The sequence below is a fragment of the Panulirus ornatus genome, chromosome 2 (assembly GCF_036320965.1).
Source record: "Panulirus ornatus isolate Po-2019 chromosome 2, ASM3632096v1, whole genome shotgun sequence".
Lineage (NCBI taxonomy): Eukaryota > Metazoa > Arthropoda > Malacostraca > Decapoda > Palinuridae > Panulirus > Panulirus ornatus.
The window spans coordinates 20,992,110-21,016,895 of NC_092225.1; the positions used below are offsets into that span (position 1 = coordinate 20,992,110).

General features: G+C 44.0%; 1 protein-coding gene across 6 annotated transcripts in view; it reads left to right on the forward strand.

Moving 5' to 3' along the window:
• Positions 1 to 24,786, forward strand: part of trio (trio Rho guanine nucleotide exchange factor) — a 630,725-nt gene that overhangs the window by 51,781 nt on the left and 554,158 nt on the right. For 3 of the 6 annotated variants that reach the window (XM_071671117.1, XM_071671160.1, XM_071671133.1), the window contains exon 2: positions 13,730 to 14,246. The exons of 2 other annotated variants lie outside the window; for them this stretch is intronic. In XM_071671117.1, coding sequence (XP_071527218.1) covers positions 14,189 to 14,246 — 58 coding nt within the window. In that variant the 5' untranslated portion in view covers positions 13,730 to 14,188. The remainder of the gene's footprint in view (positions 1 to 13,729; positions 14,247 to 24,786) is intronic. One more of the 6 variants, XM_071671140.1, reaches the window with a different exon arrangement.

Consider the following 24,786-nt stretch of genomic DNA (forward strand, 5'->3'; position numbering starts at 1 on the left):
GGGCATTCCAGCCGCCCTGCCCACTACCCCACATCCTGTGACCTGGCCACTGGTGCTGTAGCTGTGAGTCACACGGGTGTGGCACTGTCTGAAGCCACCAGCTGGTTCTCATTGCCTTGCCTGGTGTGGTAGGTGTCTCTGGCCCAGGTGAGGGGCCCGCTTTGGAAACAGCCCATCACTTGACTCCTCTGCATCCATGCCCGACACCGGGCCAGTCTTCCCCCCAGTTTACCACGTGTATAGTCACTTGCTTGCCCCCTTTTTTTGCCCTCAAGCCTCTCCTCATTTTCGTCCACAGTCTGTGGAATTTCCTTTAAAGATGCACTTGTTTACCTTCACGTCTCTTTCGCCTTGTTCATCATTCAAATGTGTTTTCTCTTCTCATATCTTTTGGTATTCACTTCTCTGCCAGAACAGTACGCCATTCATTCGCAGCTCCATAACTTTTTCTGTTGTGTGCTATCATTCCTCTTGTAATTTTTTCCTCTCTCTCTCTCTCTCTCTCTCTCTCTCTCTCTCTCTCTCTCTCTCTCTCTATATATATATATATATATATATATATATATATATATATATATAAATAATCGCAAGGTGTCATATCGTGGCGTTATTGTCATGGGGGGTTCCAAGGCTATTATATCCGTTTAGTCAGCGGCAGCAGAGGTGTGGTGGCACCTTTGGACGTAACTGGTAAATTTGTCACTGCGGATGTCTGCCCCTGCTTGCTGCCGCCCGCAGGCCTGCGTAAATACTGACCGAGACGTGGGACATGGAGTTGTGTCGGTCGTGGTGTGTGTGAGTGGGGATGGCCAGCCTCGTGTGGTGGTTGTGTGGCGGGCGGGCGGGTGGGCGTGTGGAGGTGGAGGGGAGGGGTGTAAGGATGTCTTTGTGCTCGCTCATCACGATGTGGTGTGGCTTATGTTTGTACTGACTCACCCCGGTGTAGTGGTGACCCACGGTGCTGACCCCTGCTGCAAGTCTACATGCCCCTTAAATGAAGTCTTTTGTGTGTAGAGCGAACGTCTTCGCCGTGACCTTGTGTGGAGTGACTCATTGGGCAGCGCACTTAAACCAAAAGGCGAAATTATTTTTTGTATTAGGTGGTTAGGAGGTGGGGGAGGATTGGTTTAGACCGGGAAGAATCAGATGAGAAATTGAAGATAGATATAGATAGAGTGTACAGATGTAAGGCGTAGGGTTAACGGAACTATATGTCTGGTTTGTGGGATTTGTAATTTTGGCGCCTTATTCATTAACCCCGACGGACTTGGAGTGGGTGAGGGAGGTGGGAGGTGATGTTTGTTGGTTTAGGCAAGAAATTTGGGGCTAGGCTTTGTTTATTGTGTATTTCGACGGCTGGCTGGTGCCTTTCTGATGGCTTTGAGGCTCTGTGGATACCAGGTCTCTTTCGCCGTTATTCCACAACTGACATTATAATGCACCTCCTTAGTTATATGGAATTTTACACGATTTTCTTTTTGAAACGTCCTTATGGCCTTCGTCTTTAAGCACTTTAATTTATGAGTTTGTGATCTCTTCCTCTATCATAAACAGCTGGTTGGGATCCATTCGTCTGGTGTTTGAATGCCTTTGTATGTTTGTGTTGCAGTCGAGGTATTGGATATATCTGTAGTTTGTTTCTGTTGTTTTCGAGTTCCTCCTTTTTTTTTTTTTCATAAGCTTGTTCTAATCGGTTTTAACTTTATGATCTTGTACCTCGGTATTTCCAGTGTGTGATGATTCGTAGAGCCCGTTTCCTACCATCTGTAACTGTACTTACGTGAATTAAGAGGCAAGGCGAGTAGGTAAATATGGAAAGGACCGTAGCTTTTGCCAAGTGTGATTTTTGTCCTTCTGGTACTTGCCTGAATCTGTGCAGTAGACTAGTCACGGCTATTGTACCTTGTGGCGTTCTAATATGGATTTGATGTTCGTGTTCTTGATGTTACATTGTGGCTCGATTTTACATCTCTTCAAGTGCATTTTGTGGTAACCTTTTTGTGGCTTTGTCGTTGAGTTTTATTTACCCAAGTTCCACAGTGATTATTTATATTTATGTATAGAGTCTTGTTTGAAGTTGTTGAGTCTGGTTGCCTCCCGCAGAGGGGATGTTCAAGGATTAAGTGTTGTTAGAGACACCCGCTTGAGTAGCGTCGTCTGCTTAAAGATTTCCATACCCACGTTCCGTACTGAAGGAGGACACTTGTGGGGGTACGAGTCAGGAAAACCAATTTGGTTGGCTGTGAACGTTGCCACCTACAGACTGTGTTGGCCAAAGGAATAAGATCCTCGCTGTCTGGATGTTCCAGGGTGATATATCTTAGAAATTGACTCCTCCACTGCCGATTTGCTTTACTGATGAAAATAGGTTGGAAAACTGATTGGAGTGTGACAAGTAAGTATATAGAAGGGTGGTTTAATAGACTCTGAACCGGACACATGAACTTTATATGCAGTTTTCCTTGGACCACCTAAGCTACTTTTATTTCGACTTGCTGATTCATTGACTCGCTTTTAACGCCATGTGCCTTACGATTTGATGGTAGAGATCTCAGATAACATATCAGTGTCATTCATATCCAAGCGCAACACACACGTTTGATTTCCTTTATCATTTCTATGCTGTACAACTGGGAGTTGTCCATTTAATAATACTGTGACTGTCGCCTACGATGTAACCAATATTTTCCTCCGAATCTTGAAAAAGTTTACCGTGAAAAAAAGATGTCTTGCCAGACCAATGTTATTACATCATCATCAATATGTTATGGTACCACATTGATGTACGAACATGATCGCGAGACCTGTCTTGTAGTTTCGCTTTGGTGCCCTGAATTATTAACAGGAAAAGTAGCTTTTTCCAAGAAGCGGCTAGGCTAGATCTTGCGTTAAAACAAACGTATGAGAAACCACTAATCTCTCTCTCTCTCTCTCTCTCTCTCTCTCTCTCTCTCTCTCTCTCTCTCTCTCTCTCGGCGCTACTACTCACAGGAATAGAACACTGCTATGTGATAACCTTTTTAGAGCGGACGAAATTGAAGAGTTCGAAAGTGTACAAAGATTTTTCACGGCCCGCATTAACGGTGCGAAGGATTTAGAATAATGGGCACGACTGAAACCACCGAGGAGGCCGTACCGCTTAGGAGCGCGGACGGGAGATATACTATTATTTATGTTAAGTCCAGCGAGACATGGTTCCCAAACTTACGAATATTGGCACGACAGGCATGGAAGACTTCGCTGAAATCTAACCGCTGAAATTAACAGGTCCAGTATGTGCACCAGAGCAAACACCTTGTGTGTGTACGTACGGAGTTCAAGGCGTTAACACACTTGTCTCCCGCCGTCAGGATTACAGTGAGGTGTGTATCGAAAACAAAATTAGGAAGGCTGTGGATAAATATTGACTAAACGTATCAAGACCCATCAGGTTGTGGTGGTTATGTGGGCCTAGCAGGCAGCGGATTCCGACTGCCTGGTTGACCTAATGACCCAACTCGACATCTTATACTCAAGCCGAACTGTAAAGGTTTCTAGAAGACCTTCGAAGTTAACGCAAGGCAGGGTAAACGCAGGACACTGCATTATATAAAGAGTTGAATCCTAGTGCCAGGCGCTGAAAAATCTGAATTGATTTCGATGTGAGGATTGTATAGTGTTCGTCAGCTCACGTAGCTGAGTTTGTGGGTATGTGGTGAAAAGCATGAAAGGTCAGAAAGCATATATTTATTTGTATAGGGAGAATGTGATTTATGCTGATAGAATTCTATGTTTATAGATTCTGTCACGAGATGTTCAGTTATATCAGCGTAAAAGAAAGAATTTGTTTTTTTTTTTTTTTTTTTTTTTATACTTTGTCGCTGTCTCCCGCGTTTGCGAGGTAGCGCAAGGAAACAGACGAAAGAAATGGCCCAACCCCCCCCCCCCCCCATACACATGTACATGCACACGTCCAGACACGCAAATATACATACCTACACAGCTTTCCATGGTTTACCCCAGACGCTTCACATGCCTTGCTTCAATCCACTGACAGCACGTCAACCCCTGTATACCACATGACTCCAATTCACTCTATTTCTTGCCCTCCTTTCACCCTCCTGCATGTTCAGGCCCCGATCACACAAAATCTTTTTCACTCCATCTTTCCACCTCCAATTTGGTCTCCCTCTTCTCCTCGTTCCCTCCACCTCCGACACATATATCCTCTTGGTCAATCTCTCCTCACTCATTCTCTCCATGTGCCCAAACCATTTCAAAACACCCTCTTCTGCTCTCTCGACCACGCTCTTTTTATTTCCACACATCTCTCTTACCCTTACGTTACTTACTCGATCAAACCACCTCACACCACACATTGTCCTCAAACATCTCATTTCCAGCACATCCATCCTCCTGCGCACATCTCTATCCATAGCCCACGCCTCGCAACCATACAGCATTGTTGGAACCACTATTCCCTCAAACATACCCATTTTTGCTTTCCGAGATAATGTTCTCGACTTCCACACATTTTTCAAGGCTCCCAAAATTTTCGCCCCCTCCCCCACCCTATGATCCACTTCCGCTTCCATGGTTCCATCCGCTGACAGATCCACTCCCAGATATCTAAAACACTTCACTTCCTCCAGTTTTTCTCCATTCAAACTCACCTCCCAATTGACTTGACCCTCACCCCTACTGTACCTAATAACCTTGCTCTTATTCACATTTACTCTCAACTTTCTTCTTCCACACACTTTACCAAACTCAGTCACCAGCTTCTGCAGTTTCTCACATGAATCAGCCACCAGCGCTGTATCATCAGCGAACAACAATTGACTCACTTCCCAAGCTCTCTCATCCCCAACAGACTTCATACTTGCCCCTCTTTCCAGGACTCTTGCATTCACCTCCTTTACAACCCCATCCATAAACAAATTAAACAACCATGGAGACATCACACACCCCTGCCGCAAACCTACATTCACTGAGAACCAATCACTTTCCTCTCTTCCTACACGTACACATGCCTTACATCCTCGATAAAAACTTTTCACTGCTTCTAACAACTTGCCTCCCACACCATATATTCTTAATACCTTCCACAGAGCATCTCTATCAACTCTATCATATGCCTTCTCCAGATCCATAAATGCTACATACAAATCCATTTGCTTTTCTAAGTATTTCTCACATACATTCTTCAAAGCAAACACCTGATCCACACATCCTCTACCACTTCTGAAACCGCACTGCTCTTCCCCAATCTGATGCTCTGTACATGCCTTCACCCTCTCAATCAATACCCTCCCATATAATTTACCAGGAATACTCAACAAACTTATACCTCTGTAATTTGAGCACTGTAATTTGTTAAATAATCTTAATTCGATTTCCGGAACTCTCTCTCTCTCTCTCTCTCTCTCTCTCTCTCTCTCTCTCTCTCTCTCTCTCTCTCTCTCTCTCTCTCTCTCTCTCTCTCTCTCTCCGGGCAGTTTGGTCTTTGAAGTTTGCCTGGTGAAGGTTTGATGAATCAGGCTCTTGAATGCTGCAACATGAGTTTTGTGTTTCTGTGAAGCACGTTTTGAATTGATTGATTATATTTCTGCTTTTATTTGGTTCTGTAGATTTTGCTGACTAGAATATTCTGTTTAGAGTATTCCGTCATCTAGCTTCGAGAATAGCATCGCTCTTCAGGGAAAAAGTCATCATCAGTCAGTCAGTCAGTCAGTCTTCCCCATGAAGTGATAATGATAATTCTGAGGAAATACAACTTGCTTATTTATCTAGTAATGCCACCTGTTTGCACTTGAGTCGTAAAGAAACTCCCTCCATATGCAGGCTAACACCTCCATATCTTAGTCTCATTTTACTGTGTCGTATCTCAAGCATCACGGTGCGACCCATAGATATGTTGACGTGTTGGACATGGCCTTTAACAACGAGGTCGTAGGCCACTCTCCCCAAGGGTCGTACAGTCTTGCTCAAGGGAGCCATCTTTGAGCACTAGTCGCTTTAGCGATTTGCCTTGATCCTCTTATTGAGGAGGTAAGACCGTGTGAATATTGTTGTCGTTTAGGTAGCACGTGTGTGTTTATATTTAGCGCTTCTACTGACCTACTGTTAGCGTACAGGGAGAACTGGTGACACTAATGATACATGAGAAAGATTAGACTCCCCTACTTCTGCTTTTTACGTTCAGTAAAGTTGAATATGTTACAGTTTCCATTTGCCTTACTCCTGTGTGTATGATGAATTTTGAAGTTACTCGGGAAGTTTGTTCATGGGAATTACTTTGAGTGTGGCAGACCATTTTCCGTAGACGAAGCGTTCCCTCGCTAACTTGTCTGAAGAACTTTGAGAGTGTCAGGCCATGTTCTCTAGACCCTAAGGCCCACTTGCCATCTAATTTAACACCATAAGTGACATGCATGCAGGAACCATTGTTATCGGCAGTGATTTGGTTATCATGCCACTCAACCTTCAAGTTAATCTGATTACAGAGTGAATGTGTAGGCTTTGTGGTTGTGAATTGTGGGACCTTTATGATAACTGCGGTTAGAGAGGAAAGTCCTTATACGTGTTCATTCCCTACACTCTCTGTGATGTCCTCTCCATGTATCTCGTGTCCAACCTTTGCTAATGGTAATGATTCTTAGTGGAAAGATCTCAATAACTTGGGAAGGAATCCATTGTCCAGTGTCTGGTGTTGGATCATTGTTTAGGTGATCTTTTTCCTATAACAAGAACTCGGTAAATCTACAGAATGTAAAAGAAAATCTGCATAAGGTAAACGATTTATCACCTTGCGCCGTAGTACATGGAACCTGTTAAGGAACTTGAGTATTCCTTCACAAAATTCTGGAACTTCGATGAGAGGAACTTATTGTTTCATTTGTGCACTGATCCATGATTCTTAAGTTCAGTAGCTTCTCACCGCTCCGTAACTGTGATTACTTTTGAATAGTAGCTCTATAGTTTTTGTGTAATTGGGATAAAGTGGTATGTATCCATTGTTGTCTTGATTTGTATTCCCCTCCGGCAATATACCGACCTGTATTTTTCATGTATCTCTGAGCAGAAAAAAAGAAATTTACTTAGAATGTTATTAGACACTACATGATCTCATGATGAATGAGTAAGTCTGGTGAGTGATCTGTTGATATTACGAAGTAATATGACTGGGACAGGGACTGGATGGCTCATTAGTATCGTGTTGGTACGGGTTTACCCCGCCGCTCTGCTGGAGTAGCGTAAACATCAAATATAACTAAGTTCTCATCATCACAGTGATTCACTGTCTGTGCTGCTCAGTCAACTAGGATTACCCGCGACTTCTGTTATTATGAGCGGTTAACTCTTAGGTAAGCACGACTGGACGGAGTTGAGCACGACGTGACGACCTTCCTGCGACTCTACGATGGCATGGCGTTCCACCAGGCATCCATAGGGTCAGGTCAAAGGCCAGAGCATCATACCCAAAGGAGAGGGTGCTGTGGCCATTACTGGACTAGAGTTGACTGGAGTGTGCGGCAGGGCTCCTACAGACACTGGAAAGCAGATGTGGATATTGACAAGTGTTTGCCGGTGGTGTGGTTGACAGTAAGTGTAGCCGAAATGTTTGGAGAGGGTTGATTGGTCGTGTAGTAGAATATTAAAGGATGTGTGGGAGACAGAGAGCCTCTTGTGACTCAGTGGCAGGGCTGGTGGTAGCGCCCTGCCCCCGCCGCTCCTCTGGGGTGGTCAGTAAAAATCACAAGAAACATAACTCCTCATCAGAGTGAGTCACAATCTGTGCTGCGCAAGCAAGTAAGGTTACCCCCGTCCCCCTCGTGTCTTGACTACCCACGCTGGGTAACGCAGCCACTTTGGCCTGATGACCGAGGTGCGTCACACGGTGCAATCAGATGTGAGATGTAATCAAGAGTATTGACAAGTGTTTGCGTCTGGTGTGGATGACAGTAGCTATTTAAAGTATGTAGTGCCACTTGGCATCGTGTGTGAGACGGAGGGAGGCCGGGTGGGCGGGAGTTGGGAGGGTGAGGTGCCAGCCTCATGAGCACTAACCCACCTCCCGCTTGGAAGGATTATACGGACGCTTATTTTTGCGATGGGTGTAAAAGAGCTTGTGTGAGTGTAGGGACTTTGGTGTAGGGCTGGCTCGAGTGTAGTGTGTACGGTGTATGCTATATACTGGAGAGACAGTGAGGGTGAGGGAGGGATTGTCCACACTGACCAGACCTCAATGAATTTTGCCGTGTTCGCTCCGGCTTCTGTTGCTGTCCTGTCCATGATGCTCATGTTGTTGTCGTTGTTCTTGCTGCTGCTGCTGCTCTTCTTATATAGTTTTGTTTCTGCTGCTTCTTTTTGTTGTTAATTATGATGTTTTTCTTCAAGTTCCTGTTGTTTTATTGTCAAATGCTTCTGTACCTTTGCTCATTATGTTACTGTGGATTTTTTTTTTAGATTGCTTTTTTTTTTTTGATTGTCCTACATACTGTTGCGTTGGCAAGACAGCACAGGCACTTGACAGAATTTAGTGTATGGAGTTATGCAGGTGCATGTGAATATGAGAGAAGTGACAGGTGGGCTGAGGGCCCCATGTATTCAGAACATTAGACGCACATATGACTGGTTGGGTCAGTGCCCACTAATATGGATAGTATAACCTGTTAGGTTACACAGAAAGGCTGGAGACCTTGTGTATTCAGCACATAGCTGCATACACATCCCAGGTTTGGTCAGTAATATATATATATATATATATATATCTTTTTTTCTTTCTTTCAAACTATTCGCCATTTCCCGCATTAGCGAGGTAGCGTTAAGAACAGAGGACTGGGCCTTTGAGGGAATACCCTCACCTGGCCCAATTCTCTGTTCCTTCTTTTAAAAAAAAAAAAAAAAAAAAAAAAAAAAAAAAAAAAAGAGAGAGAGAGAGAGAGAGAGAGAGAGAGAGCACAATTGTACTCTTGCTGGATCTTTGTCTATATGGCTGTTGCAGCTTATACTTAGTTGGTGCTGCTCCTGTTGTTGCCACTCTTGTAACGCTCCTTTTTTTGTTGGTTATTTCCATGCTGTTACTTTACTCTCTGCAACTGCTGCACTGATTGTAAGTATATCAAACCGGGACGATGTTTCTTGAATCTAGGCCAGTGGTGGCTTGTATTGCCCCTGATAGTGCTGAGGGCTAAATATATAAATGTTTCCTGAGGAGAGTGAGGACGAGTTTACAGAGGCATTCACCTCACTGGCAGCCTCATGAAGTACTGCTGAGAACCCTTGAGGACGATGGACCTAACACACACACACACACACACACACACACACACACACACACACACACACACACACACCGAGGTGAGTTGCCTGAATCATCGTCCTCGTGGGGTTACGTCTTCGCACTCAGGGTGTTAAGTAGTCCTACTCACGATTTTAGGTCGTCGTATTCAAGGTGTTACGACGTCATGCGCAGGGTGTTAAGTAGTCTTATCGTGATGTTGAGTTGTCGTACTTCACGTGTTAAGTCGTTGACTTGTGGGATAAAGTTGCCAGTGGCAGTGGTTTGAGGGGGGAGGGGGTGATGATGATGTAGGTGGCAAAGGCGTCCATGCTATGTTCGCCGGAAGCTGGTCACCACCACAAGGTATGTCGTCCCAGCGTTGGACTCTCGGAACCTTTTTCCGTCACAGTTATCATGAACGTATTGCTCATTCGGACATCGTGTTCCTGGAAAGAAATGCCTCTGAAGGGGTGAGTGGGTGGTGGGATGTCGGTGTAGACGGTTTGTTGGGGAGGTAGAGATGCGATGTGGCCGTCGCTTGGACCCCCACCTACCCCCGCCGCGCTGCCTTCCTTAGCCAGGTCATCTTTCATTTCTTTCCGGGCAGTAATGAAAAAGGGTTTCCCCTTCCCTAACTGACCCTCTTGCTGGAGGGCAGACCGTTTGTCCACCGTGACCCTTTGGGGGGAGGTGGGTGGGTGTATCTTTATGTAACCACTTGTGGCTCTCCCTGTGGTTTGTGTGTGTGTGTGTGTGTGTGTGTGTGTGTGTGTGTGTGTGTGTGTGTGTGTGCTGGCCTCTCAGCCTACCACATGGTCAAGAGTGTCCAGGCCACATGTCTCAATATCTCCATACAAGGACATTGTTGAGTGAGTCTTTGTTTTACTGAACCGGTTCCCTCTTTGGTTGGAGGTGTGTGGCGTCATATGTAACAAGAAAAAAAAAAATGGTTGCTAAGGAAGTCATCATGACCTCGGAACCGTAAGTTATCGTTAACTAGCTAAATCTAACATGTTGTAACGGTAAAACTAGTCATAACTATAAATATCGTTACGACGGCTGAGATGTGTAACGCATGAAGAGGGGCGGGAGGAGACGAGAGGGGCGGGAGGAGACGGGACCTACTTGTCAGAAGTAGGCTTCTAATTTATCTGTGCCACGTGTTGGCTGCTCTCTGCCTTCCCTGACTGTGTGTATCTGTGGCCCCCACCCACCATATGCCTCGGTACCAACCACGTGTGCCTCAGCCCCTGCCTACGCTAGTAACTCCCCCCTTCCTCAAGTACATGCCCCTTCCCCTTGTGTTCGTTCCCGTCACGGACGTATGTTTTTACCATTTGTATTATTCCTTAACACTTTGTATTTATCCTCAGCGCGCGTGTCTCACTTGAGCCTGTCTTCCATGTGATTATCCAACACTGGCGCATGTTCTCAGCTCTTGTATCAGTCCCAGGTGCTTGTGTCCCTCCCAGCCACTTGAGTCTGACCAGTCCGCTTACCTATTTCTCTCCTTAACACACGTGTGTGTGTCCTCACAACTTGTGCTTGTCTCCATCAACTGTGCTTGCCACCATCACCCAGGATCACCATGGTGTTTGTGTCCTTCACTTGTGTCTTGCCTCCATCACTTAACGTCTCCCTGGTGTTTGTCCCCACCACTTGTGTCTGCCTCCATCCCTTATGTCTCCTCCACCTCGTCTTTTTGTTCCCGTTACTATTGTATGTCTCCTCCACATATATTTGGCCCCCGCCAGTTGCGTGTATCAATTTCACACGTGTCTTCTTCATGTGTATCTGCACTTATCCCTTCTGTGTTTATTATTCACACCGCATGCGTCTCTTTCTACCTATCTTAACCTGTCCCCACAACGTGTATATTCTTCTCCTTACCTACTTCAACATGTCCCCACAAAGTGTATACTCTCTGTATTCCCACCACTCTGCTCTGACCCCGTTTCTTATGATTATGCGTCCTGAGTGTGTGTGTCTTCAGTTCTGTCTGCCCCTTCCAGATGTGTTTGTTCCCCGCCATATGTGTCCGTCTACAGTACTTGTTTTGACGCCACCACCCGTGGCTTGCTACCACTTCATGTGTCCGTCTGCACGTATGTTTCTCCATCGCTTGTGTGTCCTTCCACCCTGTCTATGTGTTTGTATCAGCCGCTTGTGCCTGACCTCCCCACCAAATGTTTGTTCTCAGTATTTGTTGTCACTCCGAGCATCTCTCTCACCACCATATTACGTTTCCACCACTTTGGTTTGTCGACACGCCCCGAGTCTTTCTCTCCCACTCGCATGTTTCTTTCTGCCCAAGTCGCTACTACGTCCCAGCGAGGATGTACTGGTGTTTACGATCTAGCTAGAAAGTGGGCTGGTACCACAGCCGGTCGTATTAAATGAGGGATGCATTTCTGATGATGTCTACGTGTATTTCTTTAAGAAAAGTGCCTTCCATTGCCCGTCTCTATTATTTTGTGTCTGCCGTGCCGACGTGTAGTTTTAACGTGGCTCGTACATGTATCTGTATGACTCGAACCATGTGATGTCAGTTGAGGATGTATGGCAGTGTAAAGGTGGGGGTTGGGTGACGCGGCTGGTCATACGATACTGTGTCGTGCACTGGGCCGCGACTTTTGACAGTGGTTACCGTTACACGGCACCGGCCTTCTCATTGGTTAGAGGTCTCTGACGTCACAGTTGCCTGTAGGGAAAAGGATCTTATTGGTGAAAACGGATGTGACAGCGAAATCAACAGAATATTGCCTTAATAGGTTAACCTAACTAAAGATACTATGATACAAAAATGTATGAATATCAGAGGGAAAGAGATAAGGAGATATACATGTGAATATATAGGGTGTTGGCACAATGCTGCATCACGGCTTGGACGCTTACAACTCATGCCAATGGAGAGAAATGGAGAGGATCGTCGGTTTTGAAATTGTACCTTATATCAGATGTGACATCCGTGACTCACTGTAGTCAGCAGTGGTTAATTTGCTTTGGTTTGGAACATTCACTGGCACCAAGGTCCACCTCCACTGAAATCCCATGTACTGATGATTCGTCTCCTGGTTCAGAACACTGTACCGTGTCGTCACCACAGCGCTACTGTACTGGGGACCTTTTCACCTCAACAATGAACTGGGGACCATCTCACCAAAGCACTGAACTGGGGACCATCTCCTCAGTACCAGTAGTTTTGTATCTCCTAACATTAGGTTCACTCAAGTCAGCGTACATGTCCTCGGAGTACTTCAGTTGTTGTCTGTGTAAATCACTAATGAAGATGAAGTTGTTTGTACCAGGAGTTTGTGTATGTCTGAAGGTGATACACTGGCGTTGTGTCATGTTGGTGTGCTGTCTTACTGTATGTGTGTATTGCATCTGCCTGAAAGTAGTGTAAAGTATGACGACCTTCGTGCAGACATATCTTTCTTCATATCAGATCAGCGCAGGTCTCCTATTGTTTCGTCTGCCGAGGTTTTGTTGTGGGTAAAGTGGTGTGTTCACGTAGGGTCTTCTGCAGCTGGAGCAGAACTCCTCCATGTCTGTATGGCTCTAGAAGTCTTTACCATCTGGAAACAGACTGAACAGTAGTGTTGACTTGAAGCATAGATTTTAAAATCAGGAGGTTTCGTTTTGCCCAGACACATGGCGTATGCAGAATGCACGATGGACCTACCTAAAGGAAAACGTATCGTTCGTTTTGTCAAGAAACCACCCAGCGGTCCCAGCGCGAGAGATGAATTGTAAAGATTTTGTTTAAGCGTACATAGACAAAACATTGTTGTGTTTGTGATTGTATGGGTGAAGGGCACATAGATGGAGAAAAGTTGGGACAGGTATAGGATGCACAGTGGGTATACATGAACAATGGAGGGTGACAGGGGGGCTAAAGCCAGTCCAGGGACACAGAGGGTCCTCGTCTTGGATAAAAAAGGGGGAAAGTATATTTGCGTTGGTATGATACAAAATATGGCATGATTAGATATACAATTGCCTATACATTGTAAGTGGATTCAAGTACAAGACCAATAACGCACAGAATATACTGAGGGTGATAATAATGGAAAGTGGAGGGAGGACACAAGTAAGGCGCAGATCAAGATTTACTGGTGAGAGAGAGATTGCATCGTTCTGGGAGGCGGTTGTATCGCGGGTGTCGTAATGGCTCTCATGAGACGCATGTGAACCAAATTGTTCGTCCTTTTGAAGAGGCGAGCATTTGTTTCTATATTTGTAGAACTAGGACACTGAAGTTGCCCTATATGTTTAATATTAGAGTACATTTTATGAATTTATGTAAACTGAAATGTGTCTGTATGGGCACACGTAAATGCTGGTGCGGTGCAAGTGAGGTGGGGATATAATTCGGTCTTGTGCGATTGTGCACCCGGGTTTCACCAGCCTCGTTCCTCATTATGTTTACATTTGTTGTTATACGCCTCTCCCTTCTTCCAGTTTGTATCTTTGTGATGTCATGTGAAACATTGTGATAATGAAACCCCGTGGTGCTGTACCTGAACTTCCAATACTGTTGGTGTCAGTGTCTCCTTCCATGTAGAAGGTGTCGACGATGTTTAGCAAGAACATTGTCGTTGTGTGGGACCGCTCCCCGAAATAGTGCAGCCTTATGTGTGTGTGTACATATGTGTTCATATCGTTAGTAGAGTGCAATAAGGTTTATGTGAGTGTTCATTTGTAATTCAAATTTGAGAGTGGCTTGTTAAATGAAAATATACGATTTGACCCAAGTGTTAGTCATAGTTTTATATGTAAACTGGTGAGAATCACAAGCAAGACGTCGAGCTGGAGGGAGCTGCCATAATGCTAATATCCTGACCTGAGGTTGTCATGCCATGACCTACTTTGTGGACCGTAGTGGATGCGTGACCTGACCTTTTAGGTCACCCCACCTCAATGTATACCGGGATAAAGGAACGTTCGTCCGCCAGAATGTCGCATCAACTTAAGACAGGTAAGTTGCCCTCCTCCTAGAGTGTATGTGTGCTGCCACTTGAATGTATGGCAGATGATGTTATGGTCCAGTGAATATTAAGGATAGGAACCGTTTGCTCGCCGAACTCAGTACCAAAGGAGGGTGAGACCAGGCAGTGGCAAGCTGACAGGATGCTGATCTACGGAGAACTTCCTCACACCTGGCAGGAATGTGTTTAACCCTTTGAGCACAGTAGTTAAACCCTTGGGGACGACAATGCAGTCTTTGAGCACGACGCTACGGGTGACCCAGGCCATCATAGCCAGGGGCCCTACCGTCGTGCGATAAAGAAATGCTCTGGTTTTTTTTCCACAGTATCATTAAATGCTGAAACCTTTAAAAAAAGAAGCCTTGTACAAATATATAGCAGGCTAAAAGATATAACGTTTCTGAGCAGCGTGCATTGTCCATTAGTGAGGCATTGTAATAATTTTTTTTTTTTCAGGAAGTAAGTCATGATAATGATAGAATTCCGGTTAGCATTTAGTCTGTGTAAACTTACCCTACCGTATATTCTGTATAAACCTCTCCAAAATATTTTAGCACTTTACGTAAACTAGATGAATGCCATACATAGCAAAGCTTAGTACTCTATGTAAGATAATGTAGTACTGTATGTAGTCAATAAGAAACATTATCATTTTTAAACTTTAAAGAGATCTTCTTCCACCGTTGTACCCTTGGTACTTACTCATTCCCTATTGTACTTATGTACAGAATACAGTAGGCACTCAGCTCACTTTTGTATGTTACCTAATTTCCATCTATATTTTTTTATGATTCTATGAAAGTTTGTTCAGTGCCTGTAATGTCTTGCCCACGCCACAACATGTGGGCTGGTAATTACAGTAATTAGACTAACTTTCACCTTCAGAAAAAAGAAACGCTTGAGCGTTTAAAGTGACAGTGATAATTTATGGATAGTAACTTAGTTAATAAAAGTGCACGGTGTAAAATGTGAGGACAGCAAACCGTTCAAAATGGGTGTTGTGTGCCACATTTCTTGGTGAATTTGTCGAATGTGTTTAACGACTGATCTAGCATTACATGTATCTCCGATGGCTTAGGTTTTCTTAAATATTAGAAATATAGGCTGTATTCATCATGTAGCCGCCGTTTCCCTTCCAACTGGCGTCCTAAGGTAAGTTGAGGACGGGGAGGCGTTACAGAGTGTTCTTTATGCATCATGCAATCCGAAGGTGACGTGAGTAGTAGCGGTGGTAATTATTGTATGGAGAAGATACAGTGGGTGCCTAGTCATTACGGCTTCTTGATGACAACAGTTCTTGTGATTCAAAGTCCCGTTGGAGGTAAACTTAGTCCCTAAACCATGTGGGTTACGAGGGTACGATCCTTGAGCAGGTTGGTACGGCTTTATCATCGCGTTCAAGGAGTGGAAATCACTGGAGAGTCTCTCGAGGTTGTCCCTAGTAATGGTGACAAAAAAAAAAAAAATCCACAGAATCATTGTCTCACTTAACATCTGGAACAACACAAGAAGGTCAGGTAGGTAGCAATAGAGGTGATGTGACGATAGAAACAGGCAGCAACACTATGACCACACACTTGGTTTTGACCAATGGATTGCTACTAGTGACAAGTTTTGATCGATGGGTTGCAGCTGGTGACGTGCTGGCTTCCGCCCCACACTTGCCAAGCCATCAGGGTTGTGATGAATTTTAGAACGACCTGGAACACTGCTGGTAGTACTTGTGAGCGGAGAGTTCAAGTACTAATCGAAGGTCACCAGTTAGAGTAAAACAAAAACTGAAATGTCAGGTGTATGAACAGTGGTAATTTTCATCTTCGTATCCATGCCACACTTCCCCCGGCTTCACCGCATTCCAGCATACAGAAGTAAAATGCGAGAGTATCTGTCCAAAGTAGTTAAAAGGAAAAATTCATAAAGAAATTGTTGTTTTTTTTATTTTTTTATAGGGCTTACTGTGTTTTATAGAAGTTAGCACGTGCATTAACACATCCCAAACCACCCACAACATAGTTAATGAAAGTTAATGGATAGAGTTGAGGAATGGAAATTTTAGCGAGTAGAAATGAGAGATGAATTAGTTGAATGAGGAGGAATTTAATGAAGGAATTTCTAGCCTAGTGTGTCAAGAGAAGGCACCATAATTGTGCAGGTATTAGAGAAATTAGTCACTCCATATTATACTGAGCAAAAATCTGGTTTTGTGAACAGGATCGGAAATATTTTAGACTACGCTCAAACCCGTCAAGAGAATTTCACTAAATAGATATGTGATATTGGATTTTCTCACTCCTTGCCCTTAGCTTTATTGTATAACCTTGGAGTAATCTTCAGGGGTTTTCTGCTGCATGGTGCATTATACAGCACGTAACGAATACGTATCGTGACAGGTAAATGGAAATGAATTGATTTAGGCCAGTAAATCCAAGCCTGACCTCTGCTTACGGAGTTCATCCATTAGTTTGTTTAAATCATATCAAAAATATTGTAGGTATTTGCACTCGTTTTGTATCCCCTCAGACCACTGGGAGGAGTTTTCACGTAAAATGAGTATAACATGAATTGCATGTAAAGTTGGGAGTATGTTTGATATTCCAAACCCCTTTGTTGCATTAGCTGTGATGGCTGCTTTGATGCCGTCATTGGTGTTTATAAATCACCCAATCTCAACGATATGAACAACCAGCCATCCGGAACGCTTCTCAGATTAATGTTCTCAATTTTAATAAGTAACTATATGTGCTCGTTTGGCAAGTCACATGAAAGTTAAAGGGAATTGAAGTGGACTATAAATATTCATTCTTAGATCAGGTTTGCCGGATGACTTTGGCCTTTCCTTAACAACTGGGTACATGAAAGGTTAGCAGATCAGTTTTGGATAAGCTCAGGTAAGACTTACTTTGCTCCCGTCTTCTATTGCTCGACTTACATTTCGTCCTGTCATAACTGCCTCAGTCAACCTTGATTTGAACTATATTCTTCCCTAGTCGGGTTATCACGTCCCCAGCTAAGTTTAATGCCTCTTAAAATCTATTTTTTTCCCCCCTCTATTTCCTTTTGTGGACTCGACATAACCATCCAGTCTCCTGAGACGGTTCTGTAATTCCGCCACTCAACCCAAACATACTTGGTATTACCGAAACATAAATCTCAACTTGCTCAAGAAGCCGAGTCTAATTCAGAGAAACGAGGAGTCCTGTTCAGATGCGGAGGATTCTTCTCTTTTGGGCAGCTGCTCCTGTCATGCAGAGGACTGATTCGCCCACATAATGGAGCACTGCTGTTACAATTGGTGAGGTTCTAACCCTACATACCTACTTCACAGAATCGAGTCAGAGGCAATCCAACCTATGAGCTCATCTTCAAAGCTTAATCCACGTGACCTGTGGTTCTCTTTCCCTCTTCAGAATATATTACTCCGGTTTCTGCTCTCGAGAACTGGATGCTATTGTTCCCTAGCCATTAGCTGGACCACGTATTACTCGGCGAGTTGTTGCATCTCATGATTGTTCATGTAGCCTTTGGCTTTCTCGTGGATGAGCCATTGTGATATCTGTATCCACCCCCCCCCCCTCCCCCCGCGGCCGCCGCTAAGCTTTGAAGCTCTTTACAATCTCATGTTTTTCCTCATAGCTGTGACCTGCATCGTTTTGAAGAGCAGGTTTTCCGCATCCTTTAAAACTTTACTATTTTATCCTTTTGTTCATTTTTGTTTATGATTTTCCTTATAAGACCTTGTCTCGAAGTGGACTTTAGTCCGAAACCATAGCCTAAAACAAGAAAAATTAAGATTGCAGCATTTCAACTATTTATAACTTAAGCACGCATCGAAGATTTTTGCCCGCGTTTCCTCACGCAGCTGGGAACGTTTACGGTTAGGTGATCAAGCTTTGGTTGAGCAGACCAAAGGAGAGGGCGTACTTCGCGACCTTTTGGTCACAGAAGCTTTGTTGCTGAGGCTGCTGAGCTTACAACACAGCGACGTATCCACTGCTTATGTAATTTATTGTGACCGAGTTGAGCTGACAGATTGTAACCGGATACTTCCCTCAACGTATGCAAGTACTTTATTTGCCGTCGTACATCTGCTCCTGCTCACACCGCTGACAATGGTTTCTTTAACGCCCCATGTTTACGTTAACAGGACGCCATTACCAGTGGAAGTATCTTAAGCCTTGGCTTCATCGGTCTGCGCAAGCAGGACGCCATCCCCATCCGAGGATTCTGGTCCAAATTCGCATCTTACTCTCGCCATCAGTCTGCTAAATTCCCACACGAGCTGTCACTTGATAAAAACCTCTGCAGATAATTATTATCGGTTGAGTAACGCGTGAGGTTAACGGGTGACAGTGAAAATCGACATAGCTTTAAGTGACAAGCGGAAAATCGACATTGCGTTGGTAGTGACAAGCGAATAAGGGGATTAATATTGCGATATTGGGTTTCGCTGAAACCTATTTGCGGCCGTCGGTGTGTGCCGCCAGTGAATAAACGTTTTAGTTAGTGCGGTAATTAAGAAAGCCTCAGTGTCAATGCAAACTTTAAAAGAATTGCTGTTAATTATTTAAGTAATCCCTCAGGTTAGGCGAGCCACGTGTGAAGTGTGTATATATACTAATATTGTTAAATTTCGGGTGGTGTGTGGAAACTGCACGAGACGTGTTAAATGTTTGTTTTTCTTCTTTCGTGTACGGATTAATGAGGTGTCTTTGTTTTCTTGAATGGTGTCTTTAATGAACAAAAGCGCAGTTTTACCTCTGATTTGCATACCAACATGCAGCGTGATTAATTTCACCACCGATTGTATGAGACTGAAATTGAATCTTAATAGTGTTTATATCAGTTAATGTCTTTCAGCGTTTGGAGAAGTCAGTTTTCCTGTCTTACCTGCAGTTATTTCGATGCATACACCAACCAGTCCTTTATAACACAATGTGACCTTGATGATAAAAGGGGGGAACTATAACTTAATACGTGGCAAGTTTTAGAAACATTCAAAAAAAGAAAGTTCCCGGACAAATATCTTGGGAGTGAACTTTACACTCTCGGATATGTAAGATATATAGCTGTACGACCGGGTCCTCAAACAGCCTGAAGGACCTCAAAGGAGGAACTAGGGGCATCAGGGTTTTGCAAAACCTTCCTTTGGAGGTAGACCAGCCTCCAGAATCTGGTGAGGAAGACAGTAGGTAAGGTACGGTAAGAGTAGTAGTGAGGCTGGCCGTTGTTGTGGATGGCGGGTTAGATAGTAAGATAGGTAAGTAAGGCTAGCTAAGCAGCCTGGGATGTGTGACGGCCTGACATGTCACTAGGCATCGTATCGGCTCCTGGCTGCCGCTCTCACTCAAGATTGGACGCCACCAGTTCGCTGGCATGTTTTGTGTAGATATTGAATGTATTCGCTTCTCAGTTGGGTAATGCGGGGTATCCTCCCAGCTTTTTTTTTTTTTTCAGTCATGTGAATAGTGCGTGGCGCCGCCTTTTCTCACGTGGGTGCAGTGAGGCACCAGCAGCACCCAGTGCAGTGTGCGTAGCGTCTTTTTCCCATGGATAATGCATGGCGCCGTCTGGTCTTGGCGGTTAGTACGTGGCGACGTTTTTTCTTGGTGGTTAGTTCGTGGAGCTCTTTCCTTCATGGGGTAAATGCATGGCACAAGCTTTCTGCCCATGAATAATCCATGGTACCGCCTTACCTCAGCGTAAATGGTACGGGTCCCCTTAATGCCTAGCGGCGTCATTCTTGTAAACATGACGCGGATAAAGCTTAGCAAAATATTGCTATGGTGTATAGTGTGTGGCCGCGTCATTCCTCCTTAGATAGTGGTTAGCGCAATGTTTGCCTTACCTTGGATAGTGTATGGCGCCGTCCGTTCCCCTCCCTTGGATAGTGAACGGCGCTGGCTGTTACACCGTGGGTAATGGATGGCGTCGTCTCTCGTCCGTGTACAGTGTTTGATGCCTGTCGTCCCCCCGTATATTTAATGTCGTGTCATATTTCCTACGTGGATAACACGTGGCGCCATCATTCCCCCTTCGTGGTTTGTGCCGTTACGCTCCCCTAGGTACATAGTGTGAAGTGCCATTGAGTGGTGCGTGGCACTTTCTTCCCCCAGTGAATAGTGAGGGGTGCTGTTTTTCGTGAGTGGAGCCTGCGCTCCTTCCTTATTTCCCCCGCCTATATATAGTGTCTGAAGTTGTTTTACTTTAGTACATAGAGTGTAGCGTTGTCTCCCATTGATAGTGTATGTTCCAGCCTTCTCCTAAGGGTAGTAAGTGTGCCTCATCGGACGTGGCTCCAGGTTTGGTTAGAGACCAAAGTGCAGTGTTGTTCTCGTCAGTCAGGCTGTTTCGAGGCTGCGTCCCGCTGGCCTACATACCAACAACAACCTGGCTGACTCTCTTTGTAGATATTTGAAAGGTTCTTAGATGTGTCTTCACAGGATGTTCCACAGTGTTTCTCACTCTTTTAGGTAGTGAGTTGAACAGTTGCAGACCCGGTTATAGCCTCATCAACTTATTATACTGCATGGTATGTAGGTTTACTGCGTTCCTTCATACTTGGCGTTTTTATTGCATTCTAAATCTAGTACAATTATAGCTTCATATTCAGAATATTTTACATTTAAATGAATTCTCATGTGAAAGCTGCCAGGCATGACTTTCTTTAGCAATCATAAGCTGAAAGAAATAGTTGATCAAGCGTGTTTGAAAGTTGCCGTTTAAGTAAGCGATTCAAAACTGACATGTCACGTAAACACAAGTGTGTTACCTTGCTCCTGACCTTAACCTTGGAGCCATACATAGCTTTCCCTTTTTACGCTGTCAGCTTTTCTTGCTGAGATTTATAATGGCATGAGAAAATTTGGCGTTGATAGACACTACTTGAAATGTCATCTTTAAAGTATCATTTGTAAGGATTAGTGATTGTAACTTCACGATAGATATATTTGTTGCCTGCAAAAGCAAAGTGGAATATGTTATATTGGTATAGATTCAATAGCCAGAATTTTTGCTCTACGAAGTAGATTGAGTTGAAGGAAACATAGATACGTTTACAGTGTGTAGTAACACAGTCAGATCCAGCTGCAGGGTTGATTATTGACAAGTGGGAGGCGAAGGGTCGGGGGTCCTGGCCTCCCACCGCTGGGACGTGTTGGGTGGGAGGGGAGCGCTCTCTGCCTGTTTATAAGTCCTGCTGTAAGTTGGTTCAAGTTTCGCTTCACGGAACACGGCGCCTCTGCCTCGCAACTTGCTCAGCACAACACCTCCGTACTGAGGGAAGCAACCCGAGCTTCCTGAGCTCCTCTCCGCCCTACCCCCTGCTTCACGCTGTACAAACACATTAGCCTCATATAACACCTCCCCGTATACGTGAAATGGAACGGCTTTTTCTCGAATCTATAATGGTCTACGTTTTGAAGTTTTTTTTATGGTAGTATACGAAGTTTCAAAGAGAAATGTTTGTAAAACTGGTTGTGTACAGTGGAGCGGTGTGAGTGTGTGCGATAGTGTCAAGGGGAACCTTCCCGAACACGAGTGTGATGAGTTCCATCTGTGTGGCGGGTGGGCCACAGGGACTCTGCTGAGCCTGTTTATACCACAGCCTTAAATCACACTGTCACTCACGTGGTATCCCTGATAATGAAGGCATTACCCACCACCATTCACCGTGACACACACCTCGCTCGTCCCGGAACATCACACCCCCATCCCCCGGGTGGAGAGGGGGGAGGTCTCGAAAATTCGAATGAGTAGGGCGAACGAACCGTTGGGTCTGGCAGCGGTTGCCACCTGAAGAGCACTTGAGCCCCGTTTTATTTTATCCTCCGCCGTAGTTGTTGTTCATCGCCAAGGATTGAGAACGGAAGCGATTTGCATCTGGACTCTCCCGACGAAGATGGAATTTTCTTAACGATTATTCTGCTAGCCATATCAGATGACTGTCTTGTAGAGCACTGTGCCGAGGGTGAGGGGAGGAACTCTCTCGCCAGAGTTGCCCGGGTGAAGCGAATGGAGGCTCCGTAATGTGTGTGTAATTGCCTATTTGAACTGTCGTAGGGCCCAATTTCTTGAGGCTTCTTTACTATCGTATAATTACGTAAACTTCTGTTTCTCGTTGGCATTCACAGTTTTATTTATGTCTTGATTCCGTTCTTGCACCACTCATACTATAAAAGTAGTTCTTATGAATTTGTATCGTCATACAGTTGTTTAAACCTAGGTATGGTGATGGCTTTCACAGTTTTCTTGTCTTAGGTTATTCCATTCATCTACTTACTGAACCTGTAAAAGTACTTTTTATATGTGTAAGGGAGGGAGTGAGGGGACTGAGGCCGCGGGTTACCAAGAACTTATATTTACTTTGGCGTAATGGCCTCCTTGCCACATACGGACTATTTTTGGCCAAGGTATTTTCAGCATGGAATTCCTTAGGGAAGGTGAGTTGGCTTGGGCAGACTGCTACTACCCTCACGTTTGTGTCAGTGTAGGAGTGAGTAGCAGTAGTAGTAGGTGTAGTAGCTGAAAGTGATAGTATCAGTAGTAGAAGGGACGATAACTGTTGGTACATTATCTTTAAGGGAAGTAGAAAGGACAGAGTTAATGGAAGTGAGACAGTGATAGCATCAGTAGTAGAAGGGAAGATAACTGTTGGTACATTATCTTTAAGGGAAGTAGAAAGGACAGAGTTAGTGGAAGTACCTACGAAGATAGTTTCAAAAGTAGCACTGATCAGGACTGGGAGATGTAGTTTCAGAAGTACTGTTGGGATTGGGAGCCTGAAGTGTAGTTTCGAAAGTTGTACTGGGATTAGAAACCTGAGACTGTTTTAGAAGTAGTACTAGGATTAAGAACCTTAAGTGGAGTTTCAGAAGTTGAATTGAGATTAGAAACTTAAAGTTTCAGAGGTAGTTCTACAATTAGAAAACTGAAGTGTAATTTCATAAGTACTGGGATTGTAGACCGAGGACGTAGTTTCAGTGGTTGTATTGGGATTAGAAACCAGAAGAGTAGTTTTAGTTGTACTGCGATTAGAAACCTAAGATATAGTTTCAGCTCTATTACAGAGAATATGGACCAGAGGTATAGTATTAGAAGATATACTGGAATTGGGGACCTGAAGTGTACTTTGGGATGTAGTGCTGGAATTAGGGACCTGACATGTGCCGGGCAGGAGGGCCTTTAGTAGCAACAATAACAGTAGTGCCAGTAGTAGCAGCAGTAACAGCAGTGCCAGTGGTTGCAACAGTAATGCCATTATATTATTATCAACCTTAATAGGAGTGGAAGTATCAACAAAAGCAAGAGCAATATTAGCAGCTGTGTTAATGACCATAGCTAAAGGAGTAAAACTGATAGCTGCAGCTTCAGCAGCAGTAACGGAAAATTGGCAGCAGGATCCTAGTCGCGGCACTCAGTCCGCACTCTACCTAGCTGTTCATCTTCCCATTGAGACCGGTCGATAGATTAGGTACCTGGCCTAGGTTAGGGTATATATATATCACACACACACACACACACACACACACACACACACACACACACACACACAAGTAAATCGCAAAAGAATACTTGATTCGAGAAGATGCAGGGACAACAAAAGTGAAACTCCGTCATCTTTATTTTTCTTGTGATTGCCACCATATATATATTATCATCGTTTCAATCTATATTCCTTAGGGCATTACGTATTTGTAGTCCAGAGTTTATTGATGCTGAGTTTGAGAAGATATATCCTATTGGATCTGAGCTAAAGTACTCTAGATCTTTCATCGATAAATCCCATAAGTTAGCAAAGCAATAAATTTATAGAGTTTAACCCAAACCTTCCATTGACACCAAGAATCTTTTAGTTCTCCCTTTTAATAATGATAATTTTACTTTACTTCCCATGTTGCTTAAATCCTTTGATGTAAATATTGCCTCCAGTTACAATAATACTATGTAGAATGTCTTAATCAGGAACTCACCAGAAAGTTCTCCTTGATGCATCTTATAAAGTGCCATATAGAAATTGCGATAAGTTGTATGTTGGGCAGACTAGTAAGGATCTTTCTGTTAGACTTAAGCAACATAGATATAGTATAAGAACAGGACAAGAATCAAATGCCTTGTTTAATCACGTTAAAAACTATGATCATTGTATTAGCTGGAGTAATGCCATCTCGGTTGTTAACGCCAATAACACGAGAAATATTATTGAATCTTCTATTATTTGATACGCAAAGAATTATAACCTTAATATTAGTGAAGGTCTATACAAATTGTATGACTTTATTGTTGATAAAGTTTGTAAACAATTCACCTTGACCACATAATAAGTTTATGTCATAATACGCTCGTTGTCTGTCTTAGACAATCACATGTTTACCGAATGGCGTCCTAGCTACGTCTCTTCGTTGTATATCAACTGACTGTTATATTTCTTTCTTGTATCTCCCCTGATGTGATTACTGCACGAAAGTGCACTTGGGAACTTATCTGTGTTTCATTTACCCCGTGGACTCGTAGGAACATCTTGATCACTCGCTA